At 40.5% G+C, this 17495-nt stretch overlaps 1 protein-coding gene across 1 annotated transcript; it reads right to left on the minus strand.

Annotated features, from left to right (window-relative positions):
• Positions 1–211: 211 nt before the first annotated feature.
• Positions 212–16656, minus strand: LOC143279562 (heat shock cognate protein HSP 90-beta-like). Its single transcript, XM_076583640.1, has 9 exons — positions 16596–16656; positions 14414–14933; positions 13415–13629; positions 11374–11598; positions 10711–11067; positions 8816–8963; positions 3425–3693; positions 2575–2908; positions 212–1455 (listed from the first exon to the last, which is right to left on the minus strand). Exons 2-9 carry the CDS (start codon positions 14931–14933, stop codon positions 1337–1339), a joined length of 2187 nt encoding a protein of 728 aa, XP_076439755.1. The 5' UTR covers positions 16596–16656; the 3' UTR covers positions 212–1336.
• Between the last annotated feature and the right edge of the window lie 839 nt (positions 16657–17495).

Below are 17495 nucleotides of genomic sequence, written 5' to 3' on the forward strand. Positions count from 1 at the left end.
ACAAATAAAATTGCTGGCAGAAAAAATACAAAAAAATGGGTGGCACTGTCAGTGTAGCGACGTGCTCTCCCTGTGGAGAGCAGCCTGAATTTCACACTCAAAAATCTGTTGTGACAAGAAGAGTGATACAAATACAAACTATTGATTCTGTGTGTAAAGATCTATTCTTTGCCTCATGATCAACTGCCCAACATACTTCATGAAACAAGATTTTCAATGATTTATTCTTGAACTGGTCAAATCATGGCATAGTGTCACACATCCAGAATAAAACAATGCAAATGCAAAACATCAGTGCATGAAAAGGAACAATAATGCAAACTGGAACAATGAAAAAACAACAGCAATTTCAAACGGTAATCAAAACAAAACACACACTCAGACACTGGTGGGAAAACAATGACCACATTCCATCATATCTACACACATTTGTTCACACTGTCAAACCATCTGATTCACGCCAATCAGTTCTGACTGTCAATGACTCAATACCACACATAACCCACACTTGAAAAACTGCCTCAAGACTTCTAGGACTAACTGACCTTACAGATAGCAGGAAAACACAAAGAGAACCATTCTTGCATCTATCTGCCTTTTACCAATAAAGACAGTTAGCCCTATCACCGGTAAATAACTGGAGAAGTCAAGCATAAAATTGCCAAGTCAAAAAATAAAAATAAACAAAAACCTTGATTTCTGCTGTGAAAATTACTTCAGACAAAGAGATATCCCCAAAGTTGCTGCGCAGTAGACAGTGTCAGTTCTGATGGAAATACAGTTCAGGTAACAGTCTGTGGTGGTGGTGGAAGGCTTCACTGGAGAAAGTTTACGTTCACCCGTATGCACACGAGTGGGCTTTTACCCCACCATGTAGGCAGCCACACTCCGTTTTCGGGGGTTTGCATGCTGGGTATGTTCTTGTTTCTATAACCCACCGAACGCTGACATGGATTACAGGATCTTAAACGTGCGTATTTGATCTTCTGCTTGCATATACACACGAAGGGGGTTCAGGCACTAGCAGGTCTGCACATATCTGGGAGATCGTAAAAATCTCCACCCTTTACCCACCAGGCGCCGTCACCGTGATTCGAACCCGGGACCCTCAGATTGACAGTCCAACGCTTTAACCACTCGGCTATTGCGCCCATCAAAGTTTACAATCAACTGTCTTGGACACAACCACATGGCATCCAGATACAACCCCCCACTAACTGTTAAACCTGATTCAAGTGCACACCACTCCACCCTACCCCTTCCCTCTGTCTCTGTTCTCTGCCATCCCAAGCAGCTTTTTGCTGCAGTCAGTCTGCCAGGCAGGCATGTTCCAAATTTAGTCCACCTCTTCCATTCGTGAAGCATCATCTTCATCGCCTTCCAATGGGGGCATGTCATTTGTGGACGGGCCGTCGCCTTCACCTGTCTCCGGCACACTGTCATCCTCATCAATACCTGTAAACAGACAAAATATTCTGCTTCAACTTTTCATGTCATAGATATTCAAAGATATTAGTTTCTGTATCTCGGACTGCTGTCTATTTATTACGTACCTTGTCAATATTGCACAATATAATTCCTCATGTTCTGGAAAGGGTTTATTTTCCATATCTTATTTGTCTGCGGCTTCAACTTTTCACTGTTTATTATGTTAATAATCATTATTGGCTGTTGATTTATTGCATGTGTTCTTGAGGACTTTACTTCACAATCTATGTGATGATTTTTCGCTTATACCACAAAGAAAACCTATAAACACACATCTGAGCAACCAAAAACCCAGATATCTATCTCTACATGCATATCTAACACTGAAGCATTCACTGAAAAATTTGAAGTATTGTAAGACAAACAACTGTGCTGGAACAATACTGCTTTATGCACAGTAGGAACAATACCTGGGAAACAGAAATTTTGTATTAAAGAAAAACTGATGTGGAAAAAAAAGAAAAAATGGAAACAAAGAAAAAAAAAAGGGGGGGGGGGGGGGTTGGGGAGCTGTTGAAGAAGGCATGTGATGCAATCCACCCCCCCAAACCCCCAAAAAGACAGGGAGAGAGAGAAAGTGCTGGTGCTCCATGACCTCCATGCAACTGAGGCCTATTCAAAAAAAACAAAAACAAACAAAACCCTCTCATGCTGCCTCAGACTTTGGAATCACTTATTAACTGCAACTCACCTAAACTCCTCTTCTCTTTTAACTTTCCCCTATCAGGTGTTTTGTCTTCAATGCTGATTTTCAAATGTAAGGGGGGGGTGTTTCATTCATCATAAAAAAAGATGGCATATATCCACAACATCCTTTAAGCAATTCATCAGGACAACATCTGTGCAGACCGCTTGTGCCTTAACCCCCTTCGTGTGTATACGCAAGCAGAAAAACATATGCACACAATAAAGATCCTGTAATCCGCGTTCGGTTCAGTGGGTTATGGAAACAATAACATACCCAGCATGCACATTCCTGAAAACAAGAGTATGGCTGCCTACACAGCGGGGTTAAAAAAACAGTGCGAACGTGAGAGTTGCAGCCCACAAACTAAGAAGAAGAAGAATCAGGACAACAGGACTCACCCAGACCCAGCTTGACCATGCGGTGGATGCGGTTCGCATGGGAGGTGGGGTCCTCCAGAGTGAAGCCAGAGGACAGCAGAGCTGTTTCAAACAGCAGCATGCACAGGTCTTTCACAGACTTGTCGTTCTTGTCGGCGTCACACTTGACCTTGAGGGTCTTGATGATGGGGTGGTCAGGGTTGATCTCAAAGTGTTTCTTGGCAGCCATGTAGCCCATGGTGCTGGTGTCTCGCAGGGCCTGGGCCTTCATGATGCGCTCCATGTTGGCCGACCAGCCGTACTGGGAGGTCACGATGCAGCAGGGAGATGACACCAAGCGATGAGACACCGTCACCTGTACGACACAGCAAGGTAAAAACATAGAGGTCTTTCAGCACCAGTCAACACAACTGTCAACACATCTTTCACCAAGACTATCACATTTATCTTGGTATCTTTCAACATACTTCAATAAGTTATCCATCAAAAGAGCAGGATCATCTCAAGTTGTGGCTTTTCAGCAAGCCATCACCAAACCAAGCAAAATAAGAACACCAACATTTGGGCTAGGAGCAACTGACCACCAAAATCTGTTTTATCATTAAAACAGAGTATCAAGAACAAGTAGCATCATGTTCAAACATCCAAACTAAAAACAATATGATCTACAATATAACTTTAGAATGTCATGAAATGTGAAGCAGTCCTAGTTCATGTAAATAATCTCTGCTTTTTAACAAGTTAGCAGTAAGTTTCCTTTACAAAAACACTATATATATATATGTATATATATATATTTTTTTTTTTTTTTGTTGGTTTGTTTGTTTTGAAACAACTGAATAACTAAATCCTGGTAGTTACTGTATCTGACCTTTTCCACTTTCTTGTCCAGGATTTCCTTCATGGCCTTGCACAACCCTTCAAACTCGGCCTTGGCTTCCTCAAATTTTTTCTTCTCGTCCTCATCCTCGGGCAGCTCTAGTCCTTCCTTGGTGACACACACCAGGTTCTTGCTGTCGTACTCCCTCAGCTGCTGCACACAGTACTCATCGATGGGGTCCACCATGTACAGCACCTCAAAGCCTCGCTTCTTCACACGCTCCACAAAGGCAGAGTTCTGCACTGCCTCACGGCTCTCCCCTGAAACAAATCATTTGTCTTCACACACTCATAAAGCACCACTGCTACTAAACTCTCCTTGAACAACAGCATACTGACTTCCCCTATTAATAACACTAATAATAACATTACACTGATATCATGCAAACTCCCTAAATGTAGTGGGCTCTAAAGTGCCTCCCATGAAACAAAACAAATGCAACAGACTGATAATATATAGTGGCAATCAACAGCACATTAACTATAAACAAGGGGGGAAAAAAGGAAAATTTTATACACACACACACTCACACAAGGGATGTTCATTAACTCACTCGGGACGACAAGTTTTCTCCCTTGCTTTTCCCCACAGACGGCCCATTTGTAAGGGTTTGGAAAAAAATTACAAAAAATACAAAATACTGTGTAAGAAAATGAAACTTTCAGAACTGGTTTATTACGTGTTGAGCTATTACATATAAAAAAAGTCAAATTTCTCATCTTATTTTTACAGTTTTGCCATATGTAGAAAATACTGCCAATTTTTCACCCCAAATCACCATACTCATGCTCGCTTTCTGCATTAAATTCGCTTTCTTCTTCATCATCATCCACCTCTTCAATGTCCGACCTTCAGTTTGTAGCACTTCAAGTACTTCGGCAACCCTAAAACGTTGCCGTCACTGCCTTGTTCGCTTCACAACATTCTGAAAGAGCCCGCTTTGCTAACAGGCTGGCACGCGAGCAGACGACCGGTCAGTGACTTTGTCAGCGTGTGTGCGAGACAGGCCACACATCCCAGGCTGACCAATCATACCATTCGATTGTGGAGTGACCCAGAATAGCGCACTCTGCTTGGCTAATCACAAAATCACGTGTACAGCGCATGATGGAATTTTACTTTCGGAGAATGCTATTCCATTCCTTCGTCCGAAACCGAATACGTTTTGTGTAGGACTGTGTGAGCATTCCTTCGTCCGGAAAGAGTTAAAGATTTCTCCTCAATTCCCGTTATTGAAGGAAACTGAAAATGCATACGTACTATTATACATATCTCTATAGTTCACGCGGTAATTTGCATCTATAAACTCATAACAGTTTCTCTTTTACAGGTGCTATGGTGGAGTAAGGTGTGATAACAGAGCCAGTTGAATGCAGACAGGTCGTCAAGTTTCTTTACTTCAGAGACTGCAAATAACGGGAGACATTTGACTGAAAAGACTTCAGGATGCCGCATAGTGTGAGGTTGTCAAGCACTGGCATCATCAGTTCAAGTGTGGTTAGACATTGTTGGAAACAGCTACCATTCCCCTGTGACCACAGTCCGCCACTGATGAAGACACCATCCAGCAAGTGGAGGCAGCCATTTTGGAGAGTCGTTGCATAATCATTCACCCTAGTCTCAGATGTCAAGATCAGTGTGTGGTCTGTGGAAAAAATCATCCATGACCATTTGCACATGCAGAAGTTGTCTGCACAATGAATTCCCTGGTTGCTCATACCTTTCCAGAAGCAGCAACGAGTCACATGCTTCCAGGCTCTTTTGGTCATGTGCCAAGAAAACCAGGACTTGTCTAACAGACTAACCATGCAGGGTGAAACCTGGGTCCATCACTATGATCCAGATTAAAGCCCAAAGCGATGGAAGCATTTTGAATCACCACCTCCGAAGAAGGCACATGTCCAACACTCGGCAGGTATGCTCATGCTCACTGTCTTTTGGGACCAGCGCAGAATAGTGATGATGGATTTCCTACCAAAGGGTACCATAATTACCAGGACATACTACACTTCATTGCTGCAGAAACTGCAGGAGGCCATCAAAACCAAGAGGTGTGACGTGCTAACCAAACATGTCCGCCTCCTGCAAGACAAGGCCCCAGTTCACAACTCGTATGTTGCCCAGACAGAAACACAGTCCTGCAGCTACGAAATCCTTCCTCACCCCTCTTACTCTCCCGACCTCACACAATCTGATTTCCACCTCTTTCTAATCATGAAGTCATTTCTGAAGGGCACTTCCCAGATTATGAACCACTTATTTCTGAGGTCAAGTTGTGGCTTTTGGCGCAACCTGCAGACTTCTACAGGCAAGGTCCTCACAGCTACATAAAGCAATGGGAGAAGTGTGTCACCCTTGGTGGTACCTAATGTGGAGAAAAACTAACAACTGTACCAAGTTTTGTTCCTCTAAGTCCATGGGAAGTTGGTCAGGGGAAATCTTTAATGAATATCCCTCTTATATACATACACACCAAGACAACAAATGAATAATACAGACTGCAAAGTATATGAATTATCACAACAACAAAAAAGCTGAAAATATGACACACATACACACACACAGAGAAAGTACACATCAGCATAGCAGTCAATTTCATCAATCATCCCACTTTCTAGGAACTCCTTCCAACAAGAAAATGACTGCATTGTCAGTAAAACATGAAAAATAAAAGCACATTACAATAGCGAAAGGCTCCATTTTCCCCCCTGAAGCAGATGCTTTGATTCCCTTAAGTCTTCAAGTGGACAGTGAAATGAAAGAGGACCCAAAAGAATTTCCTGTAATGCAGAGTTTATGTTTGGTTCAGGGTCATTTGACTGGTTCATCGCAAAATCAATAGGTCATTCTGAAATTAATGAGTCAGGAAAAAAGCAACTCCTTATTCCTGCTGCCAGCATCATTCACCTCATTCCCCCAACTTAACATTGGTTGTTGAAATTTTTATTTTGTCCATCACACTTGTTGGTACGAGAAATGGTGTGTGTGTGTGTGTGTGTGTGTGTGTGCTTGTCTGTGTGTGTCTGTGTGTGGAAAGATTATGTGCTAATGTTTGCTGTGTTATGATGTACACAGAAAATACAACATAGTCATTACTAAACGTTATCATGCAATACTGCAACACTGACTTATGCTAACTGCTCTTGATAACAAATGTCCACATAATTGTCCAATTAGTATACAGGAAAAAAAAGAATAACAAAAGCAAAGTAGTACAAGTGAAAAACGTCAGATCTACAGTGTCACTGTCACTTGTATTCATCTAGTCATTAGGAAAGCACTTTCTTGAATTCCAGATCTTCACAGCTGCAACATGTTTCTAATTTTTTTCTAAAGTACCATGCCAGCATAATGTGCAGACCTGTTTATTTCCATTCTTGTGTATACACAGGAAAAAGAGATCAAATGACCTTTTAAGATAGTTATGTATGTCAGTATGTGTACATTGGGTTATGGAAATACAAACATACATGAAGTGTGGCTGCTCAAATGACAAAATCAAAATGGTTATACACATAAAAGTGCACTTGTACATATCTTGATTGGATCTGTTTTACTAGAAAGAGTGTACTCTTGCGTATCATCAGTGAAATATATGTGCAATTTGCCCACAAATGCTGAAGAAATCTCTCAGATTCTGACTGTCCAGACATGTACAGAATGGAAGAGACCGCAGATGTTTTAAACACTAATTTGATCTTTCTCAACAGTAGACACCTTCTTTCAATAATCAACAATACAGATCATTTCATACGACAAAATATTCTGCATGTATTGCAGCCTTTCTCAATTTAAATCAATACGAGACTGGTGGGAAATTAAAAAAAACAATATTGGCATTGTATAAAAAAGTGTATTCCGCCACAGTTAACAATATGCAAGTCATGATGCTTCTATGCAAATGTTCATTTCATTCCCTGGCTTGGTAGAGGTTTTGATTTTTTTGTTTTTTCATCATGTTCCTCTGCTAGATGTTGAACTGCAGAGCAACAACAATAACAATGGTATATTCATATTTTCCAGAATCTGAAACTGCAATCACTATTGTTTTGCAGGTGAATATGAGAGATCTACAAAAGCCCTTTTAGCAGGAACAGTTTTACAGATGCATTAATAAGTGACCGACTGGCTGCCATATCAATGGGCCATTTCAAAATTCTGTGTCAATGACTCATAACCGAGATGAACCCTATACAATATGTCATGTTACAGTTTTGATCTCTGGTTCAAAAGGGAAACCACCTAAATCACCTCAGCATCCTTTATTACTGCCTAATCACTATTTCTTCAGAATTTGAGGGCTACAAACACTCCACACACTTGTATAAAAGTGGGCTTTTACATGAAGGAGACTATCATCATTTTAACCTTGCCAAGTAGATAACCATACTCCTTTTCCAGAAACAAGCATGCTGGGTATGTTCTTCGCTTCTAATTTCCATCATCCACCAAACACTGATATGGATTACAGGGCCTTTTAATGTGCAACTTCACACACACACACACACACACGGAGGATCAAGCACTAGCAGGTCTGCCTATCTGCTGACCTGGGAAATCAGAAAAATCTCCACCCTTAACTCTTCAGCTCAAAACAATGTGCTCAAACTTAAGCTTCAGTGGAACTTCTTTGTTTCTTTTAACACAAAGCAACCGTTCAAATAAAGGGAAACTACACAGGCTTTTAGAGTGACCATTTACCTACACAGTTCCCTCCCTTAGACCGTTGACCATAAAAGTCCAAATTCTATATCACTTGTCAGTTGTTTGACATGTCAAAGGTTGACTTTCTCAACCAAAATAGCAGTGCAAGTGCACCAGTTCTACTCACTGCAAGAGGCATCGGAACTTGGGACAATGCAAGGTTCAGACATTAAACCTGGGCTTCTAGACAGTGGTGATGAATTTACTGACCATTTTTCTGATAACGACATGCAATGCACTCTGCATCAGACAAGGATTTTTAAAGGACAAAATTTTTGCTGACTGAGTACAGTGCAGTTTTTTTTTTCTGTTTTTCTGTTTTTTTCAGTATCTAGTGACATATTTTGAAATATTCTAGAATTATTTAGAAGCATCTAATTGGAAAATAATATCTTAAAAGTTAAAAGAAGATAGTACATTTTCTAACAATATAGTTTGTATGTCTGTCATTTTGTGAAAGTGTGTTTAATTTTTTCAAATAAGGCCAAAATGTCCCATCATGGCAAAATGACAGTTCATGTAATTAACTGCAACTCCATAGAGTTATCCACCAGGCACTACAACTGAGAATCAAGCCCAAGTCTGATGACTTTAACTGACTTCTGAATCCAGTATGCCATATTACAATGTCAACACATCTTTCTAGAAACTCTATTCAACGACAGCCACGCCACTTACCAGTGATATAGTAGATGTCCTTCTGGTTGTCCTTCATACGGGACACATATTCTTTGAGGGTCACCATCTCATCCGCAGACTGGGAAGAATGGTAGCGCAAGAAATCAGCCAGCTTCTTGCGGTTGGTGCTGTCCTCGTGGATGCCCAGCTGTCATCAATGACACGTTGATACTTTACACATACAGACATTTTACTGTGACCTCATTTTCTCTCTCTGTTGTTTGTCTTCACAAATCCCTAGACACATATTTCAGTCTGCTCCTTTGCTGAAAACCATTAATTTCCTAATTTAACAACTCTATGTTTAACAACTGTTACAAATCACTTGTACACATTTTCTCATTTGGTGACGCTCTTTCATATTTCATCTTTTTGTGCATGTGAATTTTTGTGTAATGTAAAACAAGAACATTTTTTCATGCAGGAACTGAGGTTTGCAGCCAATGATATGTAACTGTGATATGTTTGTGAAGCACGCAAAGGTTGCTTTGCCTGTTAAATGTGAACTTAATGCTAGCTCCCATCTGCTGTCCTCAGATAATTTGTGCTTGTGCCAGTCATTGCTGGTTGTCCCGGCAACCAAGAAATATTCACAGACTAAGTGAAGGTATTTATTGATTTGTTTTATTTTGATGAAGAAACAAAGTACATTTTTGTTCTTGATCATTTTGTCAGTATTCTGCTATGACTGCTTTTTGTTAGATGTTGAGAAAGGGTTTTCTCTTAAGTTATGTTAGTTTGATATTAACTGTTCATGTTGTGAATGCTGCAAAAGATTAATGATTTGGGAGCTGCTTGGTGCAATGCTTAAAATGTATTAATTGGGGCAATGGCAATCACTAGGGGCACTCAAGTGTGGCTTGCTTTGATTATCAGATTATCATCAAGAGATTTATGAAGATATTTTTGTTTATTTGAAGGATATGCTCTTCCACTGCCATCCCCAGGAGGGACTGCCAGCCCCTGACAAAGTGCAACCAGCAAGGCTTTCAAGCCGTGGTGCAATGGAGCTCTTTTTATGGGCAAGCAACCCATCGGTTGGGTATCTTTTGCTTGTCTGTGGGTGATATGCCAAAGCCAGATACATTTTGAGCAGCATCCATCTTGTAAGTTTAAATTTTCTACTGTACAGGTTTTCTTTTTGAATTTCTCTGAACATCAATAGAGGTATTTTTGGAGTGAGTTTTGGAAGCAATTTTTGACAACTGAACTTGTTTTTACCATCTTGATTTGGTTATGAAACATAAATGAGGGGGAAAGGAAATATGTACATAGTTATATCATTATACACCTGAGATTTGCTGAGGCTTTAGGGTTATTATAATTATTTTATTTCCGGGCAATAAAAGAAGAGAAGAAATAAACATGAGGTTTTTGTTTTGTCAAAAAGTGAATCCTTGTGTTGACTTTGCTGTTTACAAAATGGAATGCAAGAATACATCAAAGGCCCACATATTTACACTTGAAAAATTAATTCCATTACATCTTCCATTATCTACATAAGTCTTTTAAGAGCATCTCCCACCCCCATCCCTCTCAATCCCTCTCTAAACACACGTCCATCACATGGGTGATTTTTAATTCAAACTGCAAAAACTGAACCACCACTGTCCCAGTCCCAATCCCAGCATTTCCTGTTCATCTCTGCATGAAAATGACCAACAAAACCTTGCTGCTTGCCAAAATGAACTTCACTTTTAACCAGCAAGTAAGCAGCAAGGTGCATTTAGATGAATGTTAATCTCCCAACATCCAGAACAAAGGAAATACTGACAGTGAGTTACAAATTATCAAAAAAAACTTTTGACTATGCTGATGGGGCGCGTTTAATAAAAACAACCCTGACCAATTTGGCCCACCAAGTGAACATGTACCAACAGTCATGGCAGACTCACCTTCAGGTTCTTGGAGAACTGTTCATAGAACTTCTTGTAGTTGTCCTTGTCCTCAGCCAGGTCGTCAAACAGCTCCAAACATTTCTTGACAATGTTCTTGCGAATCACCTTGAGGATCTTGCTCTGCTGCAGCATCTCACGGGAGATGTTGAGGGGCAGGTCCTCAGAGTCCACCACACCCTTGACAAAGTTGAGGTACTCTGGGACGATTTCCTCACAGTTGTCCATGATGAACACACGGCGCACGTACAGCTTGATGTTGTTCTTCTTCTTCTTATTCTCAAACAGATCGAAGGGGGCCCGCTTGGGGATGAAGAGCAGGGCACGGAACTCCAGCTGACCCTCGACTGAGAAATGCTGCACATACACAATATTAAATCAGACCATATTATGTTAAACTGTATTGCGATGACATTATCACCCTCACCTTAAACAAATATAGAATGTTCTCTTATGGAGAAGGACCCCCCCCCCACCCCACCCCCCTTACCACCTGCAAAAGATTCCTTCTGTTATGAGAAGTACAACATTCACCCACCATGGGCATTGTTTTGTCCTGAAGTGCCTAGCATATGGCACTCCCAACACAAACTAGTGTATGTTGGATTGTGTGGTATGTTCTGTTTGTAAGTATTCTTTGTGTAGAACTTGACCAGCTCTTACCTTGACAGCCAGGTGGTCCTCCCAGTCATTGGTCAATGATTTGTAGAACTCTGCGTATTCCTCAGAGGTGATGTCATCAGGGTTGCGGGTCCACAGAGGCTTGGTCTTGTTCAGTTCTTCCTCCTCTGTGTATTTCTCCTTGACAGTCTTCTTCTTCTTCTTGCTACTCTTGTCTTCATCCTCATCTTCCTCGTCCACATCTTCGATCTTGGGCTTCTCCACGTCCTGGGGTGAAACCATAAACTTACATTAACATTTTACCCTGCAATTATCCTGTCACAATGGCACAAGCCCTCCTGCAGTACCTCGTGACACGGTCATTCATTTCTTTCTGCACTGCTTCCTGAGTAATATTCAATCTTGCCATTCATTTTTGTGAATAGCACACTTCTGACTACATAAGTACATTTCACCCCATATGAGTTCTTTCCACATCCAATAAAGTAGTATTACTGCATTGTCTCTCAATTCAATGATCTATGTTCTATGGAAGTACTGCCTTGTACTTGTAGTTTACTATGTTAGCCTAATCATATTTTAATATGTGAATTTTTTAAGTGAACTATGTATCTTACTAGCTGCATACTGTGTGTGTGTGTGTGTGTGTGTGTGTGTGTGTGTGTGTGTGTGTGTGTGTGTGTGTGTGGCATAGGATGGCAAGCAATACAGTTTGGTTGACTGCAATGGAGGTGCACGAGAATTTAATAATGTGTACAGCTATTTCTGTTCCGTTTTATTTTTATTTTCCCTCAAGGCCTGACAAAGCATGTTGGGATACACTGCTGCTCAGGAATATACCTAGTAGATGTGGTGTAGCATATACAGATTTGTCCAAATGTAGTGACACTCCCTTGAGTAACTGGTTGGTGCTTTCCAATTTATCTTTATATTTTTAATTTATTCTACGTTATCTGTTAGTGTTGGACATGTGCTGCTGCCAAAAAGCAAATCTCTGTACTCAAGCACAGACAATAAAGTGTTTGTATTCGTGTAGTGTATAAGCAAAAGTTTACATGGAATGAATAATGTGTGCCTTATATATATATATATATATATATATATATATATATATACCGTAAAGTTCGGTCTATTGAGCTGCACCCACTAAATTTTGGATAAAATTGAACTTTATACATACATAAGCCGCACCCGTTTATAAGCCGCACTTATTTCCGGTACTGGAACACATACTGATACTACAGGAAAGCTGTCGATACTGTAGATTATGAAATAAACACAAGCGGGAACAACACAAAGAAAAGCAAGCGAAAATACTGCTAGTGACACAAAAAAACAATAAACACAACGAAAATAAGATCCATAATTTAGGGATAGTCACATTTATTCAACGTCATCCTGCTCACTGAATCCACTAAAATCTTCGTCTTCAGTGTCCGAGTTGAACAGAACCAGCACAGCTTCCTCCACCATCTTGTCACTGACTTCAGCCTCGCTTTCACTTCATGAACATAAAGGTGGAGGTTGCTGCTGGTTTGTCGCTTGCACTGTCGTCTGCTAGGTCGATCGCCTTCAATTTGAAGGCTGCATCATAGGCATAACATCGCGTTTTCGGCATGATGAGGGTGTACGCTTGAGCAGAGTAGAACTGAATGCTGATCTGAAGGCTTTAATGTGTGCGGATTTGATTTATAAAACGTGAACAGTTAGCACACTATCCTGAAGCTCATCCAAAAATTCATGGACAGAAATCATGATTTTGGTGAGTTGAAGGGCATCTAAGAATAGACGAGAACGTGACACTCCCGGTCGTTAAAATTCTCAAATAAGCCGCATCACTGTATAAGCCGCAGAGGTTGAAGCTGGGGTAAAAAGTCGCGGCTTATAGACCGAACTTTACGGTATATATATATTATCATTTGCACCAAAGTGTAATCCATCTGCTTGATTACCGTAATTAGTTATCAATCCTTCGTCAGTCCTCGTGACAAGAAAGTAACTGGTACGGGAGTGGACCAACAAGAGTTAAATGTGAAATTGGCTGACAGGGATAAACTCCTGTCACAGAATGATGTGGACTAACCTTGGCCCCTTCCTCCTTGTCCTCTTTCTTCTCCTCCTCTTCCTCCTCCTCCTCCACTTCCTTGTCCCGCTCCCTCTCCACCAACAGCTTGATGGGATAGCCAATGAACTGGGAGTGTTTCTTGATGACGTCTTTTATGCGGCGCTCTTCCAGGTATTCCTGCTGGTCCTCCTTCAAGAACAGAGTGATGCGAGTGCCTCGCCCCAAGGGTGCCCCTGCCAGACATGTATGTATTTCAGAATCAGTGCCCCACTCTCTTCAAAGCTCTGTACTTGCCCACATCAAATCACTCTCAATTAACAGATATCAATAGCAAACCAAAAGATACGATGAGACAGCTAAATCATAGTACCTAGTAAATAGCAAGTTATTGATCACAGACTGTGAAAACAGCCACCTGTGTTATATCTACTAATTATCTACTATCTACTAATCAGTACCAATAAAAGCAGCAGCAGATCTTTCATTTGTTACAAAAACTTCATAGAATTCTTACTTTTATTTTCATACATTTACAAATTTCACTTAGAACGATGCTATTCCTCTGACAGTCGGGTGAGCATACAGATCGTAACCTATTCGGAGTATTCCGCTTTTAGTCAGGAGAGGTGTGTTATAATTGCCTAATCCGCCGACGGGTCAGGAAAGCCCTGACAACTGCCTACTAACCTTAACCCTAATTCACTGCACCTAGGAAAATTGGCCCCTTCAATGAGGTCCATCTTAATGACACTTTCGATCAGAACACTAAAAAATGGAATGAATGTAAAAACCTGCTGCTTTTTTTTTTTTTTTTTTTTTTTTAACAATAAGTTCTCTGATAGGCCAAACAGAAATGCCAGACAAGAATGACACTGCTGAAAAAAATCACTGTCACTTTATTTCATGAGTGGTGCCATTTGTTAATATTTAGAAACTTTTTAAGTACATGTACCATCCAGTACAAAAAGACTGTATTCTGGACATCTGATGTACAATCTAAAACCAGTAGACATTTACCAGTGGCAGGTGCGACAGTGAAGGAGCCTCCAGCAGAAGATTCCCATGTGTACTGCTCATCATCGTTATTCTTGGATTCCACCACTACACGGTCAGCCACCAGATAGGCAGAGTAGAAGCCCACACCAAACTGACCTATCATTGAGATGTCAGCACCAGCCTGCAGAGCCTCCATGAAGGCCTTGGTACCAGACTTGGCGATGGTGCCCAGGTTGTTGACCAAGTCTGCCTTGGTCATGCCGATGCCAGAGTCTTCAATCGTCAGGGTCTTGCACTCCTTGTCGGGCACAATTTTGATCTGGAGGTCTTTGCCGTTGTCCAGCTTGCTGGGATCCGTCAAGCTCTCATAGCGGATCTTGTCCAGGGCATCTGACGAGTTGGAGATCAGCTCACGCAAAAAGATCTCTTTGTTGGAATAGAAGGTATTGATGATCAAGCTCATTAGCTGAGCAATCTCCGCCTGGAAGGCAAAGGTCTCCACCTCAGTTTCCTCCATCTGGGCAGTGTTATGTTCTGGCATCTGCAAGCAAAACCAGCTCTTTTAGAAATAGAAATTAACAGCTAAATGGGACAGGGCCAATGGGGTAATGCATAATGCCTTTCACAAGAGATTGCTTATCTTGAACAACAGAGGCAAAGCATTACACAACTCACACAAGTCCTATCATATTTACTACCAGGGTTTATTTGTGTCAGTCATCAGTCATTATATGATTGACACATATAATTTTGAAATGATATGACAGTCACTGAGTGAGTTACTTGACAAGTCAGTGACTGAGTGTGTCAGTGATTTGACATCAAAATTGGGTTTGTCCAGTTGTCTGTTTCCTATCATTAACAAATCAAGCAAGCCTAAAATGATTTCTTTTCTTTTTTTTCTTTTTTGGTTTTCTTCTTTCTTCTTTTGTTCGTTTTTTTTATTTGCTTTTTAGATTTCAAAATGACAGTCCAGACTTCATATGAATGTGAGTGTGATTTGGCCAACAAACAAAAAAAAAAGAAAGAAAAAAAGAGAGGCAAGGCCTTCAAGACTCACTTGTGATACACTTTTAAAAAAAAAATCTAATAAATCTAATCGTTAAAATGTGTTCTGTATTTGTTATCATAAAGCTTGTAAGATAAAAAATAAATAAATCAATAAATAAATAAATAAAAAGGCCTGAGCGCAGATTCGAAATGTCCGGTTGGAAGAAATTGTCTTATTCACTGCACTACTGCGAATTCAAGAATGACATTCAAAAATCGACATTCAAGCATGCTATTTTCATGGGCAATAAATCGATTGCGGTATTCGAAGCCGTGAGAACGCTGTTTAAATCATATTATTTAGGTGTATCTCGGGCATTAAAAAAATCTTTAAGGGCAATTAAGAATTCTTTTTAAAGTCCGCGGTAAACGAGATGTGGCTATCGTCGCAATCACATTGCAACATTCAGCCGTTTTTCTCTGGATCTATATAGATGTACAAAGTTTAGTGCCGACATCCGCCGGGAAAGTATGACAAGCTCAATTCAATTTCTCTTCTATGTTCATTCTAGTTAATTGAGTATCCACCTTAAAAGATTCATATGCAGTAAACACGTCTATGATGTAGTCCGTGCTTTTTCCTGCAGATTCCCTATACACTGATACAGCGACAGAAAAATCAATGTGATCGTGGTCAATATACAGAGGGAAGAAATATTTATAAACATGTATATACACAGATATGTTTGGAAGCCATGATAATTTTTCTTCGTCTTTCCCGAGATAACCAATCAACTTATCAAGTGTTAGTATAGATTTCATTTGTAAATTAAACGGACTAAAATATGAATGACTGTGCGTGTAACGTTTCAGTGACTATTCCTTTAGTTTGTATTTTCAGGGAGGTTGGGCGGGGGGAGGGGGGATAGGGTGGGGGGGGGGGGGAGAGGAAAAAGGCTGAAAAAAACCCAAAAAAACCCAATAGGCCTATCAATCACAATGATCATCAAGTCTACTCCATGATCTTGTTTCGGATTGATTCTGGGATGTTCCTTGATCAAGGATGATGATAACTACCTATGGTATTTCGTGTCTAAAAAAAAATAATAAAAAAAAAACCAACTGTGATTTTACGCCCCACTCCAAAGGATTGAACCCTTCTGCTTTTCCTGCGTATATGAGCCTTCTCTTTCGAGTAACCAGCAATACTTACCGTTATGTTTTTTGAACGTGGTCTGTCTTCGACTGCTTGCAGCTCAAACTTTCTCCTTGTAACATGCGGTGTTCGCGTTTAGCGGTTTATATTACTACTCCCCTGCCCACGATTCATCAAGTTTTATCCCCTCTTATACTTTAGCAACTCAGTTCAGCGAAAGAAATATAAAACTTGTTAGCATAAGTATCGCTAATATCTCTAAAAAAAACACAACAACAACGTAAAGTCGATTAGACACAATTATTACTTTAGAACTATATTTCTATAGCGGACAAATACGTAGGTATATTTCGCAGCCTGTTGCACAAAAACAGTCACTATTTCCTGTTCAGGAACAGTCCGGAACATTCCGTACTTTCGATTTTGAACAGTTCTGAAACACGAAGATAAGCAATATCGATTTCGTTGTGGCCGCAACCGTTCTCGTGCTTTCTGGGTGAAGTTTCCGTTGATTTCTCTCTTTCACACACACGTGTGTGTGTGCGTGCGCGCGCGTGTGTGTGTGTGTGTATGTGTGTGTGTGTGTGTGTGTGTGTGCTTTCGCCTTTGAGTCACTCCGACATTGATATTCATTATGTTATATCAAATCCCTTTCTTGTGTGTGTGTGTGTGTTCGTTCTTTAGTTTAACGTCTTTTTAAGTGATATTAGACGAGGGTAGGAAAAAAATCGAGGGGAGGGAAGAGAAATTACTCAGTGTGTACGCATGCGAGTAAGTGAAAGTGTGTGTGTGTGTGTGTGTGTGTGTGTGTGTGTGTGTGTGTGTGTGTGTGTGTGTGTGTGTGTGTGTGTGTGTTACATATAGAAAATGATTGACTTAAGTTTTTTTTGTTGTTGTTGGCTTTTTGGGGGTTTTTTGTTTGTTTTTGTTTTTGTTTTTTTGGGTTTTTTTTAGCAT

This window comes from Babylonia areolata, chromosome 2, assembly GCF_041734735.1.
Source record: "Babylonia areolata isolate BAREFJ2019XMU chromosome 2, ASM4173473v1, whole genome shotgun sequence".
NCBI classification, from domain to species: Eukaryota; Metazoa; Mollusca; class Gastropoda; order Neogastropoda; family Buccinidae; genus Babylonia; species Babylonia areolata.